At 32.6% G+C, this 26,827-nt stretch overlaps 2 protein-coding genes across 2 annotated transcripts; one reads left to right on the top strand and one right to left on the bottom strand.

Annotated features, from left to right (window-relative positions):
- Positions 1–9,343: 9,343 nt before the first annotated feature.
- On the bottom strand, positions 9,344–13,482 carry LOC131850468 (NPC1-like intracellular cholesterol transporter 1). Its single transcript, XM_059200690.1, has one exon. The coding sequence runs from the start codon at positions 13,122–13,124 to the stop codon at positions 10,302–10,304; it is 2,823 nt and encodes a 940-aa protein (XP_059056673.1). The 5' UTR covers positions 13,125–13,482; the 3' UTR covers positions 9,344–10,301.
- Positions 13,483–14,711: 1,229 nt separating this feature from the next.
- On the top strand, positions 14,712–26,394 carry LOC131850440 (exosome complex exonuclease RRP44). The gene is made up of 15 exons (XM_059200656.1): positions 14,712–14,909; positions 15,215–15,543; positions 16,177–16,373; positions 17,123–17,349; positions 17,894–18,173; positions 18,595–18,765; positions 19,311–19,426; positions 20,090–20,330; positions 20,715–20,839; positions 21,568–21,738; positions 22,248–22,454; positions 23,063–23,283; positions 23,371–23,659; positions 24,202–24,342; positions 26,108–26,394. Exons 1-15 carry the CDS (start codon positions 14,856–14,858, stop codon positions 26,375–26,377), a joined length of 3,039 nt encoding a protein of 1,012 aa, XP_059056639.1. The 5' UTR covers positions 14,712–14,855; the 3' UTR covers positions 26,378–26,394.
- The last annotated feature ends 433 nt before the right edge of the window (positions 26,395–26,827 follow it).

Raw genomic sequence — 26,827 nt, 5'->3', positions numbered from 1 at the left:
AAATGTGTGGGTAATTACTTAGACTCCATGCTGTAATACCTAAGTAGAATACAATTCTCATTTAAGATCAACTCCTTTCTGGACTTACGAATATTACTATCAACAGATGACCAAAAGTTTATTATTTTTATCCTTACAATTGTTATAGATTTTATTTTTGCAATAAGGCCATTAGAAATAGATATATAATTTAAATTCTATTATTATTATTTCATATAATTTAATTTTTGCAATAAGACCATTAGAGTTAGATATAATCTTTATTCAAGTCAATTTAATATGAGGAGTTGTGAATAGTCATATAACAATTTTTTGATTCTACCGCTTTGGAAGCCATCATTAACGAATAATATCTAATGATCGTCCATTTCTTTTCTTATTAGAACTGAATAACGAATGCCTGTAGCATCTTATATCTGTTATCTGTTTTCTTCCATATTTCATTCACATAGGCATCCAAATTACTATAGCCTGAAATTTAGAGCCCTAAAAGTGCAGTCAAATTCCAGCCATATCAAAGAGGCAGAAGTTTGCCTTCAGCCGCTTCTATAAGTATTTTTACCCGCTGAAGTTGTAAAAGCAGCTGAAGTCATTAGAATAGTTCGAATAAAATCTGGCTTACGAACCCAATGCCGTAGGAGCAATATCATTGGAATTTACAAAATTAATTTGATGTTATTTAAAAGAAGTCTGTATCGAGTAATCGATTTTTTTTTCGTTTCAATTATGATGAAATTGGTCCTGATTAAAAAGTAATAGTAATCATGATTACTGACATTACTTATTAATTGATTAGATTGCTAAACATTCATTAAAGGTCCGGAGTGGGAAGCCTGGTATCTATCACCTTGAAAGGGTTTTCAACAGCTTCTTTCAAACCTGTTTTCTATTCTAATAATTAAAAAAAATCATACAATACTTTTTTAAATAATTGGTTCGACCAAAATAGTCTCTGTAGAAAGTCATTTACCTCTGTCTCACCTATTTTTGCTGAAATAGAAATACATGAATTAATGCAGGCAACCAGCCAAATTTGAATATAGTTAATCAAATTATATTACGGTAATAATAAGATCCCTGGACATTTAACACAGCGCCATCTAGTCCCAAACTAAGCAGATCTATTATGGGTACTAGACTAGATAGATATTTTTATATACATTTTTTTGTAAATACAGAAATATATATATACAAACATGCAGAGCAATATTTGTAACGTGCGCGGAATCGAATTCGAGACCATCGGAAGTATAGCGGTGTACTAAACCGCTAGACCGGTGCTTTTTATTAACATATAGAATAGAAAACCCCTTTGAATAATCATCACATTTAATGTACCGCTCATTCGGAAAGCTGTCTCATCACAAAAAGAATAGGCAAGAAACTTGAGTGTTATTAATTAGGTTATTAATAGTATATAGGTAATTAGATTATTTTTTTGTATAGGTGATGAAATTATGCATCAGCCTATGCTAACGGCAAGTATAATCTTGCAGAGCACTAAGAATGGATAGTAACAATGACGGATGATAGAATAAGCATATATCTGATTCAGATGGAGAAGTACATTCCGTCATACAATTTATTTGAAAAACTATTTCGTACTTCTTCATGGGTTCTACTATCTGCTTAAAAGTTGGGACAACCCCGGAAATTACTTTTAAATGAATTTATTTCCATTGGCGTGCAGTTACACCTAATATTCACTCAAGTTATTCACCTAATATTCATTCAAGTTATTTGTTGAAGTTATTAAATAATTATGTATAAATAATGTAATGACAATGATTATAGAAATAATTTTAAATTCTGTGAGTTATTTATATACCTATAGGTACTTATCATTAAAGATTTTATTAATTTATTGAATTTGTAATAACCGGAAAATATTAGCAGTTTTATTAAGTATCTATGCCTTAACCATAAGCACGCCTACTTGCCTTTAATCCGGTTGAATAGTAATGAAACGGTGCATCCCAATGGAAACGGTTTACGCTGACGGGGTACCAGTGGAGGATAAGATGAGTAATAGGTCAAGCCCGTTAGACCATAGTGACAAATTTACTAGGAATTTAACATGATGGTTTTCAGGCGAAACCGCGTGGAGGTTTATCTGACATGGTCATAGGCCAATTACTAACAATCCCCTTCCCTCCACAATTTCTCTAAACTAAATTACTTTATATCTAGCTCTTAACGGTAAAATAAGTACATACTGTACAGAGTTCAGTATAAGCCATATCCACATTTCTATCTATAATACCTTTCATTTTATTTCAACATTTACATGTGATAAAGTTTAAGCTATTACTCGCGACTTAAGTTGCTTTTCTGTTTTTTAAATGCTTTTTTTAATTTACTTGTGTGAATAGTTTTTTTTTTCTAAACGTAAACTTTTTTTCATAAATAATTAGAAACCCCTATTGGTTTCTATTTTTGATTTGGGAAAGGATTTAGTGATCATGAACATATTTATATTATACTTATACTATGAACATATTTATATTATATTATAATTATCAGCGCTATGACAGTAATCATAGACGGTCATAGTATAGGACTGAGGTACAAATGTACATTGACATTTATTTTATCTAAATATTTCTTGTGATTTATGCATAATTACTTGTCAATTAAGACACTTATTTTTATTTTTCTAAATTCACACAAAAACATAATGTGTAGGTATTTGTGAGTAACTTATAAAGTTCTTTAATTTGCAGAATGCAACACTTGAAACATTCCTCCGCCGATTTGCTTTCGAAACCGAGCAAAATGTAATTTATCTTTTTTAACATACACCCACAATAGGTTAAAAACCACTAATTACATATTTCTGTTACAATAATAATATATTCACACACAAAATTAGAGGGCAAAAGTAAGGTGAATTGATTTGTCAATGTAATCGACCGCTTATCGAATTGATAGTAATGATATTATTTATGCTGCATGCCTCTCCGTCGTGATTATAAAATTTGATACATTTCTGAGCTTATACCAATACAATTGATTGATACAATTGAATTGAAGTACAATTGATGCAATAACATCAATTGTACAATATTAATAGGTGGTAACCACCAAGTATGCATATAAAATTATCATCAAAATCGGTTAAGTCGTTTCGCCGTTAACTCTGTGGCAACTCGTAGTAATTAACTATAGAGTTTTGTTTGCATGAGATGAGATGAGATGTTAAGTTTCTGATCTGTTGTACTTTTGTGTTTCTACTGATAGCTACCTTTTATGATAATCTCCGAACACTATGAATTAATGTGACATATGTATAATCATAATTATTATACGGGTATATTTTTTAAGTGCATAATCAAGTTACGCCATATAGGTAAGTAGATTCGCTGTAATGTAGTTATCTATTGAAAAATGTATAAGTTCTAATTATTTATTGTAAGGATATTGCAACCATTATATATTATATAGTAGTGGCAATTAACACGTTCGTTTTAAAGTGTATATTATTTTATTTCTTCTAGCTACTACGTGTAGGTATTTTTAATAAGTAACTAAAGTACTGACTTGTCGATGTTAAGATTACATATATCTATTTGACCTGTTTATATTACAGATTAGTTAACAGAAATAGGTCTATAGAAAATACTAGATGTGATGAATATTGAATCTGCACCGTTTTAAATTTTATTTAATGTTAAGTACTAATTTAAATTTCATATAATATCACAATACAAGGCTAATAGGCCTGGAAAAGTGTGATGATATATATATATATATATATATATATATATATATATATATATATATATATATATATATCGAAGCTTCCTCTTCGGTATTTAGTTAAAATATATTGAAACCAGTTTTTATGTGATTTTCATTTAAATAGGTAAACAGTTTTATTAGAAAACATAAATTTTGAGCTATGCGTCGATAGAGTAACATCACCTGATAGCAAATTGTTGAAAAATATTTAATAATTGCTGTTGCCTGCGACTTCGTCTGCGTTTCGTTTCGTCTTTCGTAAAATAAGTAGCCCATGTCCTTCCTCACAGTTCAATGGTTTTGATGTGTTTTCCTAACATTTTCCTTCACAGCTTTGCTCCTATTGGTCGTAGCGTGATGAAAGTATACTAGAACCTGCCCAGTAGTATGAAAAATAATTGTACTAAGTTTTGTTAGAATCCGTCGAGCAGTTTTTGTTTCTATAACGAACATACAGACAAAAATTTTACTGATTGCATTTTTGGCATCAGAAATATGATTTATATACAGATTTATTATAAGTATAGATACAGACAGCGTCTCTGCAATTTTGTTAATGACTGCTTAGGTACAGATGACTATAGTTTCTAACTTCTATACTTAAATACTGTCCTTATTGTAATTTTCCTGTCAGTGTTAGCGTCGCTAGACAGACTATTAACAGTTTTTCTCATTTGATATCCTGTATGTAGATACTTGGTATTGTATTGTAATATTTGTTCAATAAGAGCGTCGAGACCTAATGGTTTATACCCTGACTTGATGTAATTATATAATCTTGCCGGTGCAAAAACTTTGTTCTGTCATCGGTCATATTCCTTATTGAGTTTCTGACGATGTACAGTGATAACAAAGGGTACTCCTAGATGATTTTTTTTACATTAGAAATTTTGACGGTTAATTTAAACAACTACAGATATAAGTTATAAATAGTACTTGTTAGTACAAATGCTATAGCCATATTAATATCAAAAGTACACCAGCATTAAAGTAGGTAGGTACTATCTGTAGTTGTCTAAATTAACCGCCAAAATTTCTACTGTCCTAAATTTTAGTACAAATCGATTTGTGTAGACTGACTATATGTCCGTCTGCAACAGATACATAGGTTAGAGATCATGCTATTAAGGTATTACTCGCTATTACGTACGTTTGTACATCTTATAAATCGAGTAAAGAATGCCCGTTAATACGCTCTGCCAGGTACTAACTCATCTGAAATACCAACATAATACGACAGAAATACTGAAAACCGAGAATTCTGAAAGAAAAGCACTTTTTATATGCATAATTATTTATTTGTATATATTACATAAAATAAAATACATAGACATTTTTCTTAAGACTATTTTTCAAACAGCTAATACTAAAATTAAAATTTCAAATTAGCACGGAATAAATTAACAATAATCATTTTCAAAATATGTACTTAGGTACCATAACCATAACAAGATAATATCAGCAGACACGCGTTTGCTTATTTGGGATTTTACACATTATCGCATACTCTATGAATAATTTGTTAATTATGTAAATGAAATAATGGCATTTTAATTTGACAGATGCTGATGCTTCTCTTGAAATATATACATATAATAATTCACCTAGAATGGGCGTGCTGCATATAGAGAAGCTGGAAAGAAACACTTTTCAAACTATTGTAATGTAAGCTAGTCTTATAGCATCACGGGAATTAAAAAGGGACAAGTCTGCACTAGCAAAAAGGCATTCCAAATTAGGAAAAGGACTTATGGAGCGGATGAAGGCTAACCTTCTACCTGACGAATACGACTTTAGTCTAAGGGCAAAAATTGGTTTTCGAAACTAGGCTTAGGCCGTTATTTCAATACTTGTTAGAATAGAACAGAGGATCGATTGCTGTAGTGAAAAAATTAAAGCGTAGATATGTACGTGCACTACAGAGAAGTTCTTACTCTTAGGTTGCTTCTCTATTCAGTGGTACAGATTCAATAATCTGTGGAGTGAGTTTGTAACACTGAATTAATAGATTACGTAGGTATCTTCTATCTAGAATAATAACTTAGGTATTTGTTGTTTTTAGCGTGCACTGCACTCCCACACCTCTATCACGTTAAAGGAACGGGGTAATTAAATTGGCAGTGTACGATTTATTGGAACAGCAATACTTATAAGTAATGAATATAAATTATACTATTTACTTAGTTATAAATTATACTAAATACTTATTTGCGCAAATAAAATAACAATTCTTCAATCCCTACTACCTACTATTACCTACTTATTCCATACAACAATGTTTATAATTAGAGGTGATGCAGTAAAATATGATATGGTGTGACCTTACTATAATTATGTATGATTACTGAAAATATTCTTTTCAGTGATCATTCATTATGATAGAAAGGTAGGCTGGTAAATAATCAGCGTAACATAGATTCAACATTCACTCACAACATTTAGCCTTGAAGACAAAAATATCATGGTAGTATTTTGACCAACAAAATCACAAATAAAATTATATGTCAAAGAAAATGTAGGTCTATGAAGAAGTAGGAAAAATGTAAAGATGTAAATAAAAAAAAAAGTAGGAAAATGAAGAAAATGTAAATCTAGGTCCTGTTTTTTTTAACTATACTAATGCTGTTGGCCGTAGCTTACCTTTGCAGCTGGACCGGGCGAAATTAGTGGAAAACCAGAGGACACTCAATGCCTGCGGAAAGACTTATGTACCGAGTCCTGCCTGACGGATACAACTTTAGTATAAGAGCACCGCTAGGCTTAACCTCGGCTCAGTCGTTGTAATTTCGATTCCCGTTAGAATGGGCGTGGGGATCGATCGCAGGGGGGTTGACAAGGATCCTCGCACCGTAAGCATAATTCGGAACACCTGATTCAAAGTACAGATAATCAATTAACATGAAAGTAATTTTATACATCGTTATTTTGAAATAAAAATGTGTCATTGTCTACTAAATATACTGAGGACAGAAAAATAGAATATATGAATTTAGATAATATATTACACATTACTGATATGTACATGAAAATGAAAACTACTGGGTACTCTATTCAAATTGTACTTTTAAATTAACAAATAATATTATTCATTCAAATACGAAACTAATAGTATAGTGATATCTTATATGTATGTTGTGTGTGTTCCTATAAGTTTATATGTGTAGATAGTGTACATAAATAATTTTGCGTTACTGTATTTATCTATTAACTACGAGTTAAACAATAAAAGATAGCTGCTTTTTCATCAGTGACCATTTATAACATGCTGAAATAAAAAAAGACCAATAAGAACTCTAAAATAGACTTTTATTTTAATCATAGCGGTGCACAGTGGGAACTTTGACTCATTTTCATCTCATAAATCTATAACTTCTTTATTAATAAAGATATGTACATGATTTTTTTTTCCTGATGATCTTAAATATATATACTTTTAAATAATGTATGCTTTGTGAGTAAAAAAATATTTCTAATAGTTATAAATAATGTAGGAATACAAGAAATATAGAATTTGTAGACTTACATTTATGTCCTAAGAAGTTTATACAGAAATAAGTAAAAGTATACGTAAAAAACTAAAATTCTTATAAAGATGGCTTACAAGTCACTCAAGAGCTGCTTTGCTTCATCAAAAAGTACTAAATATTTTTTATTGGAAGGTTTTCTTAAACTTGTTATGTATGGGTCAGAGGTATATAAAAATGCGTGTAGAACATCTTTGTTAGAGGCTACTCAATTTTTGCTATATTGGCATCTGAAGATTCGGTAAAATTATTTCGTATATAGTTTGAGATAGAATCAACATAATTTGTATCACTTTAAATCAATAAGAGACTTAAGTCGCGTCTGGTACACGAGAATTCACTCATTGGGGCGAGATGAGTAATTAACAATTGTTTAGTAATGACAAATGCTTATGAAGAACTGTAATATTTCATATGCAAATACATACACTATTTTATACTTAATAATGATCATATACGTGTGCAAAATTACTTGATAAAAAATATTTATCATTATGCTGTATAGAATAGGTCTGTATGGGAATGGGAACTATATACTGTGTGAAATAGTTGAGAAAAGTAAGGCAAAAGATAAAATATAAAGTAATGATTGAGCAAAAAGTATTTTTTTGAGTATTCAGACAGAGAATCTCAAATAAAGAAGAAAATCTTAATATACGTACTTAGAAAAAACAAATCTCACCATGATATTATACTCGATTTAAATATTTTACGCAGTCAAACTGCAAAAAAAAATGTTATGCCATCAAATTAAATTATATTTTCTAATAAATAAAACCAAATTTAGAACTTCGGCAAGCTTCGGCAACTGTCGAATCTCCAAGTGAAAGTTTGAGAAAAGAAAATAGTACATATAACGATACATGGATTTTTAGTTAAATAATATTCGACTAAACTAAATATATTTTTATTTTATAGTAAAGTACACATTCTATTCTAAAATGGTATCACACTATATGACTTGATATTGTTTTGATACTATAAACTTATACCAAACAAATTTAAGTTACAAAATTATTTTTGTATTTGTTTCATTCCTTGACTTTAGCGGCTCTATTCTATGAAGTATGAATAGTCAGAGATTTGAATCATATTTATAATGATAGAGTAACTCTTTGGCTACATTGAGGTTATACATGCATATCCACGGAGTTTTAGAAAAAGTATTTATGAGATGGCTTTCTTAGGCGATAATTATTACACGCGTAAGAGCATAAATAACTATGTTTTTACTTTATTTGACAGATCAAATTGGAATTTGAATTTAGAAATTTAGCATTACAAGCTATGCTACCTCGGGTGTTGTCTCTTCGTTTTCACATGCTATTTATTTCTTTATCTTCGGGTAAATTAATGGAGATTGATGTTAAACGGACAATAAATTAAAAAACTATGTGTTTTGGATATTAGCGTATTCAAACAAACCCTATATTTCATTCACTATTTACGCTTTATATATTAGTAAAGAATTAATATCTCTATTATCTTACATATTACTATACATATAATAAAATCATGACAAGGCAAAAACTGTCTCATTGTCTGTGTGTTAAGTAAAATGGCTGGAGGAAATTTGGATGATTTAAATTCACAGAACATCTTGCTAAATTTGAATGGCTAAAGAAATCTTAGAAATATACTATATAAAAAAGGTAAATTAAGTAGTTTTTTTTAATTATTATTTTTAATACACCATCTACTTATTGTTATTTATAAATACAAGTAACTGTGTCTGTTACTCTGATGATTGAAATTCATTCAGTAGTTTTGCGTGAAAGAGTAACAAACATCCATCCGTCTATCTATTCATACTCAGAAACTTTCAACTGTATAATATTAATAAGATATAGAAGAATAGTCGGGTGTTGTATAATTACTTACATGGTGTCTACAAATGAACACGCGAAGGAAGACGAGGGCACGAGTAAATTATATATGTACACTTACATATGGGCTCAGCAGTATGTCAATATTCACCTTCACCTCTTCTCAGAGACATTCCTAAGAATAGTGCTCGCTACAGACTTAGGATAGGTTTACAGTTTCGTTTTAGATTTAAAATGGTTACGTAGTAGATTAGAATTGATAGTCTATGGGGAGTGGCGTGGGGGGAGGAGGGTCTCAATGATAAGGCAATTGTAATATAACTTTCTTATGATTGCTATACTTTATTTTACAGAACAAAATATTATATTAAAGACATATTTCATGTGAATTAATCTATAATATGATCTCTCTTGTAGCAAGGTTCATTAGAACTACCTTGTAGTTATTTCTTTGAAGAATAACAAACATTTATCCGTCCCTCCTTACAAACTTTCATGTTTATGGTATTTGTAAAATTACTTTAATGACGTCGGTGGTGTAGCAGCTGAAAATAACCTTGCCACTGTCGCTAGTTCAAATCCTGCATATTACAATCAATCATTTGTATTAATGACAAGTATTTTGAATTTTTCTGTACATTTAAAATGCATAAATTATTTGTCTAGTACAATTTCTGCTTACATGGTAATAATTATATTCATGAACTTACTTACAAGCAGCTATTAATAAAAGCTAATAACCAAAAAATTAAACTCATAAGAATGTCAATTGACAGCTAATTGATAAACTGGAACTTACTACTGGTACAAGGTTCAAGGTTCTAAGTATTATTTAGCTTGTATATCTTAAATAAATTATTATTAAATAAAAATAATTCCTCTGTAGCCAGAAGGAAAAAACCCAAAAAGTTTATTTAAATATTACAGTATTACAATAATAGATAGTATAAAATAAAGTAACTGAGATTACCTTCTCTATAACGGACTACTGTGTATTTGCTTATATCTAAAAAGTAGAAATACATAGTATCTTTTTAAAAATTATCTGAATTAACATATAATCTACCTACACCTAAATTAACTATACCATAAGATCGTCTCTTGAGCAACAATTCATTGTTACGCCATGCAGGACTAGATAATTGTTGATTTACAATAATAATATTTGGAGCGATATCATCTAATTTATAATAAATATAAATAAATTTGGTCAGCCATCATCTGTCTGTTTTCCTTCAACGTGTTCTTTACCATTAAGCTCCATAATTTCGCTCATAGTATTGGACTCCTTTTTACTGATATGCGGATCAGGACCTATTAAGGACAAAACTACTGGAAGAAATAATAAACCATTGAAAAGTCCAAATATAATAACTAATAGGAATATTTTAAAAAATGACTGGAATGTATACGTTTTGGACATGCTGAGAAGAGACAACGATAAGAAAGTTGAACCTCCACCCAATAATACTGCCGCGCCGATGGAGGTAACCGTTTTTAGTGCTCTAGTCGTTCTATTACCATCTCTAATAATCAAAAACGTGTGACCGATATGAGCAGCGTAATCGACACATAAACCTATTGCAAGTTCGAGACCAATACAGCAAACAATGTCCACGGTCATATCCCATCTTTGCATCCATCCCAACACATTCACTATCGTTAACAAAACACAAAGAAATATCCAGAAACACATTTGCAAATTTGTAATCAAAATTATTGTACAAACCATGACACACAATAACGCCAATTCTATATTCCTTTCAACTTCAGTGGCTATAATTTCGTCGGTTACCCAATTTGCAAACACTTTAGACCACACACTTCGGTAACCGTCTCCTGTTGAGATCGGAGCAGACTTTACGACACCTTTTACATGATTCATAGCCGGTATGTATTCCTTGGGTCCATTAAATCTTTCAAATTTGAACTGCATTGAAGATCCCGTTATATTTGTCACCGGATATCCACAGCGAAGGGGTTGTGTGAATCTAAAGTATGGCTGGAATCGTCCGCCAATAGAACTATACAGAAATTTTGATAAAAATTCATCGAATTCTTCATCTGTCGCTGAGGTTGTGTTCATTAAATTTACTTCGAAATTTCTTAATACATATTTATAAAAGGAATCTACCCAAGTAGACACATCATCAATATAAGATTGGTTCTGTAATTCACGTGACAAATTATATAAATTTGGAAATTCATAACGATAATTCATTTCCCCAAGGAATGCCATCCCTAGATGACCCTCGTCTGGGTAATAAGTATCGTATATGGTAAGATAATCTTTATAATAAGTACCATCCGGAATAAACCATTTTGGATCAAATCTTTGTTCTAATTTAAATATTGCACTTGTGCTGAAACCAGTCATCACTATTACAAATAAAATTATAGTTGTTCTACCAACAGAAGTAAAAACTATATTTTTATAAAATTTTGTCAACCACCTTTGAAATATAGTTTCGTTTTTAGATATGGAAATATCTTTTGAATGCTTGTAACAAAATAATATACCATTTCTGTTATCCTGTATTCTTCTTATATCTAGAGTAAAAATAGCGACATAAAATGTAACAGAATAACAAAATATAAAAAATACACCAATAGCAGCATATATGCAAAACGATTTCAATGATGGTAAAATGGTAATAGCTCCAATAAGAAGTGCCACTATATCAGTAAAAGATGTGATTACAATGGAAACACCCGCATGTTCTAACATTAGACCAACTTTTATTGGAAGACTTTTTTTAGATTCATTCTCAGATAAGTTCTTCCAAGATGCATACATGACAAACATATCATCTATACCAAGCCCCATCAATAGAAATGGTAAAGATGAATGTACTGGACCAAATGATATACCCATTATTGAACACCAGCTTATTGTTGTTATATATGCCATGCCTATACAAAGGAGTCCAACACTGCCTAAAGTTAGTCTGATTTCTAACCAATTGAACCGTGACAAAGCAAATTGTATGTATAAAAACATTAATATAATCCCTAAAAATAATTTATCTATTTCTTTAAACATAGCCTCCCCACTGATATCAGCAAAACTTCTTCCAGCTTCATAATATAAATTAATATCAGTTAAATTTTGTGAGAAATTCTGCATTAATTCTATAAATTTGGATTCCCACATAGCCAATGGTACTGAAACCCAATCTTCTGTACCAACTAAATTACCAACTTCATTGATATCAACATCAGACATGTTCACAAGAGTATACCATGTTAACAGAATTGATTTTGCTGATACTACATCCCCAGACTCATCACGCTCAATTCCACCAAACAAAGTAGTATAATTCATTGGATGGCCTGTGACAGGATTCTTAGTTACATGATTTACTTTCTTTATTATATCATGTTTGGTGGCACTACTTATTAAATTGATATCATTGTTCCATAAATCTAAAATATTATGCCAATGACAGGTTGATTCAAAAGAATTTACAAAACTACAGTAAAACATGTTACCAATCCACATATTAGGATCTTTATAGTCATCATCACTGTTTGTATTATTGTTAGCACTATCATTCACAGAGTCCAATGATTTTGAATTACTGTTTGAACCATATACATCGACAATGGGCACTGTATAACACAAATCTTTTAAACTGTACTCCTTGTCATCATATGTAATTTCAAGAGATTTTATTTCCTTTGTAATATTCATGATATGTTGTAAAACTGTTGGCTCCATCACATCATCTGCGGTGATAATAACTCTTTGTAGTCTAAAGTTAGTTTCAAATTTATTAATGTACCAGTTTGTATCTAAATAAAAATCAGACTCAGGTGGTACCCACAACTTCATAGGATTTTTTTCTATATGAAAATTCATCAGTCCAATGCAACTCAATAACATGAAAGACCATGATGCTATTATAGTTTTCCATGGGTTTCTTGCAACCAACACTCCAAGGGCAAAAAATATTCTCTCAGTGAAATGAACCAGAGCCGAAGAACCATACTCCCATAATTGCTGAGGTGAGTTGTTCTTCTGTTTAGGCATTTTTCATAGGAATACACTTATCAAATCTTCACTTCTCACACAATATTAATTAAAGTATACATTTAAATGTTATTTAAAACCATATACATTATATAGCAAATAATAAACAATTTCATTCAGAGAGGAGAATGATAATAATAATTTATAATTTACGCGCGTCGACCGTCTCACAATCGGGTGCTATGAATAGCGACTGACACTGATATGCTATCGGCGGACTTATCTCCTTGCCAGTCTTTGCATTCACTAAGCAGTTAACAAATTATTCAATTTATAACTTGCCTTCAACTGCAACGGTGCACTACACTAACTCTATAATTATTTTCATATCGTAAATTATCTGCGGACTTCGAATATCTCATACATATTATTTTAAATAGGTTCAAATTTTGTTATATGACATATCACAATGTTAATATATAAACTACTTACCGGATTACCTTCTTAAAATATATTTTTTAAATAATATTTTACCATATATTACTTCAACATAGAATAATTTTAATATTATTGTTCACAAATAATGACAATATTTTTACTAACGTATGGTTAAATTTGTTTTAAGTAGTGTTGTTTGACAAATACTATTGTAATTCAAGCACATAGACTGGGACAATATACTACAAATTTTAAATTATTACAAAAGTCATTTACGATGACGAAAGTAAATATTTAAATTTAATTTGAAAATGTAAATAAACAAATATGATGTTAAAAAAATAAGCTGTGTTGCTAGATTCTAAATAATTTATCTCCAAATTGGTATTAATAACTTAGAACAGAATTAGAGAAAGTTAATACCTTGAGAAAATATAAATTACACATATTACATAAATTAAGAGAGTATATTTTATTTTTATTATACAATTATAATATAGGAAGTACATTTATAATATTAGTAAATAAATGTACACGTATATAAATACTATAACTAGTTTTTGACTTGAACTCCACGTTCATGAATTTTGCAGCTATGGACTACCATACATGTTAAATAATAGTGGTAGTGACCACTATTATTTATACCATGTATTTCTGTAGCTGCAGGAAGGTAGGAAAGTGAAATGGTCAAAACAGCCAAAAACAATATACATGTGCATATATAGTAGATATTTACATATACAGAATATAAAAATTGTATATAAATCGCCACAAACTCAAAGATCAGAAGGAGGTAGATGTGATACAAAGGAATTAGGACTAGACAGACGAGATTATTTGTTTTTATGAATAATATTTATTTATTGGAACTAAAAATATAATATTTTACAAAGTAGGGCAGTGTAACGATAACAGCGTAAAATTAGTAAATAATACTGTGTTGATGAGATTGTTAAAGTAATAAGGAAAAATTGATTACTGTTTTATTCTGTGTTTTCATTAATTTTACCGTTTAAAGGCTAATATGTTTAAAGCTGGTAACAAACGAATAAATACAGATTAATTACATGCACAGATTCAATAATGCAAAAACAATAATATGTACTATTCAATTAAAAAAAAACATGAATAATTATAGTTGTCAAAGTCAAATATCAATCTGGATTATAATGTCATTGTCAGAAATTATGTCATTTCTACCTATTTCAAATAGGTTATCTCGGCTATTATTTATTTGATAATATTTAAATAAATAGAATAAAACTTTTTTTATATCTTTTGTACATCCAGCTACGCAATTAATAATTACTGTATTGAGTATTCTGTAATGTTTTAGAATTAGCGATCAAAATGTGGACGACAAAAACTTTTTTAACCAAAACGAAACGCGGCAATATTCTAAAAGTAATGTTTACTTAATGTTTTAATTAATCTCAGCGTGTTTTATATTCATAATTTTGATTTCATGTATTATTCTTTTTAATGGAAGATAATATGCCGTACGAGTGTGGTAGAAAAAAGAGAGTACCTTAACTTTTATCCCTATTACGATTGAAATGACAAATAATTTGTTATTTGTTTTGTTCGTTCATAATTTATTTGTTCTCAATGTTAGCGCTGACCTTCATCTTCGCTTATAAAAAAAGCCCTGTAGTTAGTAGTTAAAAATATTTCCTCATGCATGATTTCAAATTCTGCTTTCTTTATAGATTGTCAGGGAACACTACTTACGTGATGACTTGCTGTGTGGTTCTGCTGCTTGCAATGTATGCCCACATAAAGATGACGAGTATGTTTTGGATACAAAACCAGAGTCTATATGTACATTATTTGACTACCCACATTACTTAGTTCTCGACACTAATGTGGTGCTTCATCAGATAGATGTTTTGGAGGAAAATGCTCTCACAAATGTGATAATTTTGCAAACAGTTTTAGAAGAGGTAAAACATCAGAATACAGCTATATTCCAGAGGCTTCTAGAAGTAATTGGAAATAAAAGAAGAAAGTTCTATTCCTTTGTCAATGAACATCATAAGTGAGTAGCTCTGTAATTGCATGTCACTAGTGTTTTCTTATACATTTTGTAGTTTTAGTAAATAAGTCATTAAGGACTTATATTATGAAAAAAAACTGTGGTTATTATCTAGGGCATCACTTTGTGTAATTCCAGTTGGAGTGTGAATGACAATATCATCTTAGGAAATCTGAGTGTGGCATTTTATTAGATTATTACTTTAAATATTATTGTAATTTAATTTGAATATTTAGATTTATTAAATGTTTTTCATTATTTAACATCAAAGATTTTGCAATTTGTCTTGCATCATCTCTACACCTTAAATAATATTGGCTTATCTAGGGTATGAATCTACCATTGTTAATACATTTAGACACTACTGTTACTCTTTGCCTAGCTCAGCAAATTCAGCATAATTTTAATTTGCAATAAATAAAAATTTTCTTTCACCAATCCTCAGTAAAGTGTAATCTAATATATTTAAGTCGGGTAAATGGGTTGGATATGAGATTGAACCAGACCACCCTGTCCATCTGCCTGAGTATTCTGCATTAAGGTATTCTCTAAATGACATGGAATAGTACACTGGGTAGCCATCATGTGCCTGTTATAGAATGAAATAATTTATTTGTAAATATTACTTCTCTCCAGAGATACATATGTGGAAAGGAAACCAGGAGAGAAACAAAATGACAGAAATGACAGGGCAATACTTAAGGCTGCCAGCTGGTATGAAGAACATTTGTCCAATAATAGTGTAAATGGGCAGAATCCAAAAATTGTACTAATTACTGATGATGAAAAGAATAGGAATATTGCACAAGAGGAAGGAATTATTTGCTGTTCTGGTAAGTGGCATACATAAGATATGAACAATATTCATGTTTGGTGGTTCATCATTGTTCATCATTATCAACATACTTCCCTACAGATTTATTATCCTTTTCTCATTATATAAATTAACAGTACATTTGAATATTATATTTATGTATATATAGAACTCTTGCACGGTCATTATCCACTAAATACTTCTACTGTCACTTCATTAGGTTGGCGGGAAGAGATCTCTTCTCAGAGCTGAGCCCACCCTTACTGACATTTTCTTTATAACTATGTTATTTTATCATACATTTATATAAGCGATAAAGAATATTTAACATAATATCACATTGCTGAGATTGGGTATTCTCACAGTACCATTTGGTATATATATATTTATATCCTGCATATCTTCCCTTACACTGCTATTATTATGTTATGTTCTATGTGTAAAAATTTAAAGATTTATTATTGAGTTTACACATTGTGTAAATTCTTATGTGGTTGCTGTGTCTGCAACTTTGTGAAGACCAGTTGGAGTAACTAATAACGAAAACCTATAAAATTGATATGTGAAGTGAAGATAGTTTCTCTATTACTACTTTATGAAATCTTAAACTACTTGTTATTCTTTATTATTACAATAATGTAAAAAATAATATTTTATCCTCTATTGGGACATATAGTTTTGTATGGTTTCCTCATGGATAACATTCCGTTTTGATATAGTACTGAATTTCATGCATATACTATATAAAATGTTGTAATTATTTTACAGTGAAAGATTATATTGAAAATGTGACTGGCTTTGTCGGACTTGTTGATAAACTATCCAAGAACATTATGCCAGAAAGCTATTCAAAGGATGCATTGTACCCAGCACATCTAACACCTGCAGAAATCCATAGTGGTATCCGTAATGGTAAATTCCACCAGGGCACATTCCATGCATCAAGGGACAATTTTCTGGAGGGATCTGCATCAGTAAATGGTTATGAAAAATCGGTAATAATAACTTTATTCATTGTATATACTTTTGTATACTATCTGTAGTAAATTCGAAAAGTAGTAAATAGGAAAGTAAATTCTAACCAGCACCAGTTCAAAAAATTCTTTTACTATTTGAAAAGTTCATATTATTTCAGAATGACATAGGCTATGTAATAATAATAAACTAGAATATAATAATGCAGCACTATCTAGTCCTAAAGTAGATAAAGGTTGTATGGTGGGTACTAAATAACTGTTAAAAATAGTTAAATATTTGTGTTATAAATATTTATATAATATAAATACAGATCAATAACAACCACCATAATCATGAATATAAGTGTTTGTATCATGCGAGAATCGAATAAACGACTTTCGGAAATAACCACCAAGGCCGTTATTATTATGCCGTAATTTGTAAAACATATATACAAAACTCACTCAGTCATGTACACCTAGGCAGACTTGGGACTACTGGTATCATAGATGTAGTGCTTTTTACAAATTTTAAATTAAATTAGAATATTTCAATTACAACAAAACTTCTGTATATTCTTAGATCTTACTACAAGGACACGTTGGTATCAATCGAGCAGTAGATGGTGATCTTGTGGCAATTGAGGTGTTCCCCGAGGAAGAATGGCGAAAGCCAAGTGACATTGTCTTAGAGGATAAAGCTGATGACCCTGGAGACTTACTTGAAGAGGAATCGGTGCTTTTAAAAGCAGTAAAACTGGTGGACAATAGAGATGAAATAACACCAACAGGGAAAGTGGTGGGCATAATTAGGCGAAAATGGAGACAATACTGTGGCATATTGGTGCCTAGCAAATTTCCAGGTAAGCTTTTCTTTATTAGTGTAACTCAGCAGGGACTGCCCCAGCTTATGAATGCAATAAATATTAATAGTATTAATAATTTTTCGTTACCGTCCAGGTATACAGTATACAGATTCAATGAGAAGAACTGGCAAGAAACTCAACTAAATTTCTTACATTGTGTACTTATGTAGGTGTCTGTTTAGCATTCAATTAAAATCCCGTGCATGACCAACTATTGCCATGCACGTTTATCATTCAAACAGTCATCTAGTCAGTAAGTTTACCGCAAAGTAATCAAAATATATGTCTATAAGACATTGCTTTGAGCGATAAGGCCGCATTTTGTTAGCATATTTTTTTTATATTAAGTTTGTTTTGTATTTTTTTTGTACATATTAAAGTTATTATTATATATTTGATAACAAGAAATATTTTGTAGGTGCAACTCGTCACCTATTCACACCAGCTGAGAAGCGCATCCCGCGCGTTCGTATTGAGACCCGTCAGAGTGACACGCTCGCTTCGCAGCGCATCCTCGTCGCACTCGACTCATGGCCTCGGAACAGTCGATATCCGCTCGGACATTTTGTTCGAGCGCTGGGTCCTATCGGTATGCTTTTTTCTAATAAGTAGTAATATTATGTAATTTTAACGCTTTCGGTATACCGTGGCGAAGCACAAGCAAGAGAATTATGGAATTAACATAAAGTTAGAATAGCCCACCATTTTGAATTCAGATAAATTAACTACAGGTCTTCTGGTAGGACCACATGGGCAGCAACTTGATACTGATATCCTCTACCCACAGAGTATAAAGAATGCTTTGTTAGAAAATGTGTATAACAAAATGATAGAGGCACAATATGGAAAATTCAAAGGCATACATATGCTACTTTCGATTTGTATTGATCTTTGACTGCCTGGATATGGAAGATATTTATACTGAATTTTTAGTGATGATACTATATGGATCAACCTTTTATTACGGAACAGCTACGGAACTCTCGGAATGCCTACTTTAATAAAATTATTTATGTGCTTCTGATAAATAATTTTATTGCAGTAAATATTTCTGCTACATAATGTGTATATTTGTAATTTTAAACTAAATGTTTCTTCATAAAGTGACTAAAAGTGTTAAATTTTGTTTAACAGGTGATAAAGATGCTGAAAACGAAGTAATATTATTGGAACACGATGTACCGCATGCTAGATTCAGTGAGGCAGTGCTCTCGTGCCTACCACCTAACGACTGGACCATACCTCCAGAGGTAACTGTGCATAACCTAATACAACTGATATATGCTTAATAACCAATAATATCTCAGGACAATTCACAGAACGCCATCTAGTCCCAAACTAAGCAGAAATTGCGATATTAAAAAAAAAATGCATGTATAATATACACATCAAATACCCAGACTTATGCAAATATGAATACAAATATTTGTACTGTGCGAGGAATTGAACTCGCGACCATCGGGCGTAAGGCGGTGTGCTAGACCAGCAAGGCTGTAAGAAAGTGTCTGCAACTGATACATATTATACTATTGTAGGCAACACTGCATATGTATAATTTATTATATATTTTATATGTTATTTACTTTTATACGATATATATTGTTTACTCTATTGTTTCAAACTGTATGCTTTACGCAGTGCTAATATACCTACATAACAAAACGTTTTTAAACGGTACTATTCTATACAAGCCTCCACACCAAATCATTGCTTAGTAACTTCCCCCCAAAGAAGGCGAATGAACCTTGTTAATGTTCCTAGTTTAATTGCAATAGCTATTTTATTTTGATTCCTTACAACTATAGAGAGAGCTAACTATAAATAATTGTAAAAAAAAATACAAAATGTGTGAAACAAATAACAAAGACCATATTTTAAGCATTAAATATTAATTTTATTTCATAACTATGCAGGAGATCAAGCGTCGTGTGGATCTGCGTTCGGTGTGTATATGCTCGGTGGACCCGCCCGGCTGTACCGATATTGATGATGCATTGCACGCGCGGCCGGCCGCCACCGCGGGCGTGTTCGAGGTCGGCGTGCACATCGCGGACGTCACGCACTTCGTCCGCCCCGGCACTGCACTTGACAAGGAAGCCGCCTCGCGGTCCACCACTGTCTACTTGGTCGACAAGAGGATTGATATGGTGCCAGGTGATTTGTCTACATGTTAAAATATTATTATTCTAGAGAGTTATTTGTTTATATGTTAATGTGAGATTGGTATATAACAGAACGATTGTATTAACTGAATGATGTATGCATAGAATGGAATACAAATAATGAAAGAATGGGTAGCAGAGTGAAGTGAAGATTGAATGAGTTTGAGGCCTGAATGAGATGAACGCTAGAACGATTAGCACACGAACGGTTTCCAAAGTAACTTGAGAAGTTTTATTACCATAAACCTAATAAATAGTCTTATAATTTCATATTATAATTTGTAAATAGGTTGTTAACGTTTATGGCCGTTAGAGCCCCTATATTGCTCCTTTAAAATCACTATTGTGAAACCATCTTTTTACTATTTTCTTTTAGATTTGCTCAGTTCCAATTTGTGTTCGCTGCGCGGCGGAGAAGAAAGGTTAGCATTCTCTTGTGTGTGGGAGATAGACGAGAACGCCAATGTGTTGTCGACCAAGTTCCATAAGAGTGTTATTAAGGTGAGACCATAGAGCAATTTGGTATTTCACAATCTAGATAAATCAAGCGCAGTTGCGCTTCATAATTAAGCCTAGATTGCGCCGCTTAAGTAAATGGTAATTGTTAGTAACTACTAACAATTTCAATATGAAACAGATCAAACTACATATAATTATGTAACAATCCACTGGCTATTATGACTTACTCTTTTCTGTTGAGTAAGATATTTTACAACGAACATTTATAAGAAGTTTGAAGATAAATTTCCTTTTACTGTTTTTGGTGACGCGATTCAGTATACTGTGTGTATAGATTACGGAGAATCATACCATTGTAACTCCATAGATAGTATTTCTTGTTGACGAGGGCATTAAAATACATATGGGATGTAAAGGTGATAGCTGTAAAACAACTCAGTCACACTCTAAATATATTTTTCATTCTGATTTTATGAATTACTTTAAAAATTTATAATCTTTAAATGGCGTCGCTGTGTATTCAATAAAAACAAGGAATAATTTTACTACGTCTATATATTTCCTAAAAGTGAGCAAGATATTGAGAAGTGGCATACAAAAGAAGTTATTAAAATAAAATATTTATATAAATATTGGTCGACAAACTGCCAGCAACAATGTCTATAAAGTACAATGTAAAGTAAATGTAAAACAATGTAAAGTAATGTAAGTAGGCATACATGTAAATTTTCAACTATTCAAATATTTTTGGTTTGGATTCTATCGAGCAGTCTGCAGCTGCGATGACATACGAGGAAGCACAGATAGCGATCGACGAAGCGTCCCGCAATGACGAAATCGCGCGCTCGCTACGTACGCTTAATATGTTAGCCAAGAAGTTGAAAAAGAAGCGACTCGACAATGGTGCACTGCTACTCGCCTCGCCGGAGATACGTTTTCAGGTACTATTATCATGTTACATGTAATGGCTTCTTATATTTTACGGAATCGGTGGTTTAGTGGTTTGCACCGCCTTACTTCTCATGCTCGTGGGTTCGATTCCTCACAGTACAAACATTTTTATTATTGATTATTATTATTTGTCTGGGTGTTTCTTATGTATGTATTTACAAAAAAATGGGACTATGTAAAAGTACAAAATTGGTGAGAACCTGTTGGAATATATAGACATTATTAATAGTGATATTATAGAATATATTTTCCATACAATGCTAATTTCTAGTGGAATAAGATATTTTCTAACGGAAAGTGTCTGATGAATTTTCACTGGAAATTAACATTATTTATTGCTTCGGTTCCGAACAAACGTTCGTTCAGAACAAAGTTTATTAAATCGGTTGCTCGTCGTCAGAAACGGTTGTCAAAAGAAAAGAGCATTTTATAAATAATTGGTAAAATGACTATACCACACAGAGTTTATATATATGATACATTTTAAATATATGATCAGGTGGACTCCGAGACACACGAGCCGCTAGAGGTGCAGGCGAAGAAGATAATGGATACGAACTCAATGGTGGAGGAGTTCATGTTGCTGGCCAACGTGAGCGTGGCGCAGCGGCTGGCGGAGGAGTTCCCGCAGTGCGCGCTGCTGCGGCGACACCCCGCGCCGCCGCCCGCTAACTTCCAGCAGTTCCTGGTCGCCGCCAGACACCAGGTACCGCCTCCTTGGAACGTGAGCGCAGTGCGCGCTGCTGCGGCGACACCCCGCGCCGCCCGCTAACTTCCAGCAGTTCCTGGTCGCCGCCAGCCGCCTCCTGGCGCAGGCGACACCCCGCGCCGCCGCCCGCTAACTTCCAGCAGTTCCTGGTCGCCGCCAGACACCAGGTACCGCCTCCTTGGAACGTGAGCGTGGCGCAGCGGCTGGCGGAGGAGTTTCCGCGATTGAAGAACGCGGGAATGCTCGCGAGCTGCCGACGCGCGCAATCTTTCTCGTTCTCTTTGTCTACATTTACATGCATATTCTCTCCCGCGTGAAAGAGTATACCGGTAAAGACAGCAATTGCCTTTATCCTTGCCCTGCTCTGCTAACCTCTGTGCTCTCATGCCTAAAAGCACAGAAGATGGAAATTTGAATAATTGTCTACTTTTCAATGGGGCAATATGAGCCTCGCACTCATACCACTCATGTAAGCCGACCACTCACTAAATGTGTACTACTGAAGAAGAGTTAAAGCCTATTATTAAAGTATTATCCAACTACTTCGCAAACTTTACAAGTTATAATTATTTTAAAATGAAGTAAAATTGAGTTTCCTTTCCTAGGGTTTCGAGATAGATGTATCGACAAACAAATCATTTTCGAAGTCACTGGACGAGGCGGTGATCCCAGATCGGCCTTATTTCAACATCCTACTCCGAATCATGGCGACGCGTTGTATGATGCAAGCGGTATACTTCTCCAGCGGCACCCACACTCAAGAAGAATATTATCACTACGGATTAGCTTGTCCGATCTACACGCACTTTACATCCCCGATTCGAAGGTAAATATTCTATTTTTAGTAACTTTCTACTGAGAGTTATATTTTGGACTGTTTATGAATTATTATACAATGTTACCATGTGTGCAGATACGCTGATGTACTGGTTCACCGACTATTGGCGGCGAGCGTGGGCGCTGACGTCACACACGCCGAGCTGCTCGACGTGCGACACGCGACCGCACTCTGCGACAACCTCAACTACCGCCATCGGCAGGCGCAGTACGCCGGCCGCGCCTCCGTCGCACTCAACACTCACGTAACTATATCTCTCTGTCTCTCTCCCTCCCGCCATTCTAACGCGCTCTGCGACAACCTCAACTACCGCCATCGGCAGGCGCAGTACGCCGGCCGCGCCTCCGTCGCACTCAACACTCACGTAACTATATCTCTCTGTCTCTCTCCCTCCCGCCATTCTAACGCGCTCTGCGACAACCTCAACTACCGCCATCGGCAGGCGCAGTACGCCGGCCGCGCCTCCGTCACACTCAACACTCACGTAACTATATCTCTCTGTCTCTCTCCCTCCCGCCATTCTAACGCGCTCTGCGACAACCTCAACTACCGCCACCGGCAGGTTTAGTGTGGAGGTTGTGTATTGTCATCAAGGTACTTTGACCTATTATTGGAAATTTTGCACCCTAACTAAATTATCCATTTATAAAAAAAACAATTCTAAGTAGCTTCAAATAAATACCATAGTAATTGTAGTAAGATCCTGTCCTTTGAAGAGTACATTGATACTAGGTATCAATTAAATGATAAGGTGTCATTAAGTTTCACTTACATATCAGTGAAATTACCCTATACGATATTTAAATCTTCAAGATAAGATATTGTTTAAAACCTGTAATTTCTTAAATTTTACAAGGAACATTTTCAATTTTAAATAGTTACAATTATTATTTTCTCTTTTTGTAGATTCTCTTCAAACACAGAGTGGAAATAGAATCGGCCGTCGTGTTGTCTGTTAAACGAAATGCATTGCAAGTCCTTATACCGAAGTACGGATTGGAAGGCCCACTATATCTGCCATCTGACATGTTTACTTATAATGAAGAGGTTAGTAATTTACTAGTTAGTAAGTTAGATATACGCAGTATAACAATAACTTGAGCAAAACCATAGATAAATAATTATGTACTTTTAATAGTATAAAAAAATGGTGGTGCTTGGTATTTAAAGTTATTTACAGCCATATCCAGTTAGTTTAACATGGTCGTATCGTGTGGTGAAGGTGATATTTTAAAATAGATACGTGCAATTATTTACTATGTTATTATCTGACATACAAATTCTGACCTTTCTAGGGTTAATGCATTTCATTGTATTGACCTATCTTCTTGACATTGTAAAGCATAGCAACAGCGTAAGTGTACAACACTTTAATCTTGAATAATTATCATTAAAAACATGGCTAAATATTGTAGTTGCGCGATCGTATCATTGTCGCATTCGTATTCGGTATATTATTCTTTTTTCTTTTGTATTAAAAAAAAATAACACACAAGTTTCTTGCTCATTCTTCTTGTGACGAATCTGCGTTCCGAATGAGTAAACAAAAAGTTAAAAAATATGACGATTCAAAAGTGCTTGTATTGAGTTTATTGATTATTTCTATTTCTTTGTTTACCATGCGGTAAATAATATGGCATAATAAGCACACATGGATATGTAGATATATATTTTGTAATTAATCAATATATTTATAATAGTAAAACCAGGCCTATATTTATATATGTTGAAACAATATATGAAGCAAACTAAGCAAGCGACACTGCCCATAAATAGCAACAGAATAATAGAATAGAATAGAAAATCATATATTCAAATAAACTTAATTTAAGCACTTTTGAATAGTCAACATTTTTTTAAATCTACCGCTTATTCGGAAAGCTGTCTCATCACAAGAAGAATAAGCAAGAAACTTGTGTGTTGCTCTTTTAAACAATCCTTGTAAGTTCACATTTTACAAGTCGAAACGTGTGAATACAAACTACCAACCAGCACTAATTTATTTAGGCTCAAATATAAATAAATATAAAAACACAATAAAAACACAATAAGATTAAATCAGTCGTAGTGATAAGAGCAGACCAGTCCCTACAAGCAGCACTCGTTCACGAGTATGACGGATGAGCCAGCCATCACTGCGCTCGACCATATTTTAGGGAGCCCAATGACCCGGCCCACCATGCCGCCACATGTCTGAACATTTTAGTGAGCATGACTACTCATTCCACTCGACCACGTCACAGCTACAAAAATTACTATATGGTAGTTACAGTATTCGCACTTTACATGAGGATGCATGCGGCAATCAATACAAAAGCCGCTACGCTATCATATATCAAGAAAGCAGTATGAAAAATAAATTATAACGTTGTCCGCAAATAAACTTATACTTGCTATATATTGCTATCATCTATAAATTCATCTATCCTATAATAGGCTTTTTTACATAACATTTGTTTAATATAAAGTTTGAATTGTTTGTTGTCTCTGTCAGATTTAACGTAGATTCTGGCAGTTTATTATAGAATCTTACGCAATTACCATAAAATGAATTACTAACTTTGTGTAGACGGCATTTAGGTAAAATTAACTTATTTTTATTGCGTAAGTTTCTAATTATGTGTGAAATTCGACAATAGTGTGAAATTCGACATCACTACATATAAAGGCAACACAAATCAAGATGTTATGTTAGGAAAAGAAAAAGACTATTGGTACAAATAATTAATTCATTTGATATATTATTTATCTTCAAAGTCTTTGATTAGTAAATTCGGTGCGGACGATCTTAAAAAAAATATTTTCTTTCTAGACACACGTGCAAAAATGCGGCGATGTCACACTGAAAACGTTCGACGAACTGACAGTGCGACTCAGTCTCGACAGTACTAATTTGCAGCATCGGAAACTTGTATTCCAACTTGTTGTACCGTTTGTTCCCGGCTTTAGTTACGTACAAGAGGAACAACAGAAGGAAATAGAACAGAATGAAGAGAAGATGGAAGTTGATAGTGCAGAAAATCTAAAGAAGCGAAAAGTAATGACACCGACCAAAATTAAAAGGAAAAGTATGAAAAAGTAGTACATAGATGTATGATTAAACTCTGATTTATATTTGAGTGATTTTTATTTATCTAGTCCATAATATCACTTAGAAACAGGCTCATCAAATAAAAAGTAATTAATATAAAATTCTTGTCACCTACCTACTTTGACGCGTCATGCGATTTATAGTACTTTTTAGTGGTTTAAGTACAATCTATAGATGATTATGGTGCGATTATGTTATAGGTACGTCTTTAGTTTAAGATGAAACCTTTTATAATTTTTTTATTAATAAAAAAATTACACGTACCCCGATAAGTAGGGTAATATAGTCCACCAGCAAGTACCTAAGTGAAAAAGGTGTGACAGACATAATTCCAAAGTCAAACAGATATATTGTAGGTTGGGTAAAGGAATAATGAGCAGAATTGAATAAAAAAGCAAATAAAAACAATTTATTGAATGTATACATTTGTCAACTTGCCTA

Source organism: Achroia grisella, unplaced genomic scaffold (genome assembly GCF_030625045.1).
Source record: "Achroia grisella isolate CSIRO2021 unplaced genomic scaffold, CSIRO_AGI_Agris_v1 utg770, whole genome shotgun sequence".
Taxonomy (NCBI): Eukaryota; Metazoa; Arthropoda; class Insecta; order Lepidoptera; family Pyralidae; genus Achroia; species Achroia grisella.
Note: the sequence above shows the minus strand (reverse complement) of the source record. Positions and strands in the feature narration are given on the sequence as shown.

Coding starts and splice junctions, on each gene's coding strand:
- LOC131850468 (XM_059200690.1), bottom strand. CDS start 13,124: ATGCCTAAACAGAAGAACAACTCACCTCAGCAATTATGGGAGTATGGT.
- LOC131850440 (XM_059200656.1), top strand. CDS start 14,856: ATGTGGACGACAAAAACTTTTTTAACCAAAACGAAACGCGGCAATATT. Junction 18,766..19,310: donor TCGAGCGCTGGGTCCTATCG/GTATGCTTTTTT, acceptor TTTGTTTAACAG/GTGATAAAGATGCTGAAAAC. Junction 19,427..20,089: donor ACTGGACCATACCTCCAGAG/GTAACTGTGCAT, acceptor ATAACTATGCAG/GAGATCAAGCGTCGTGTGGA.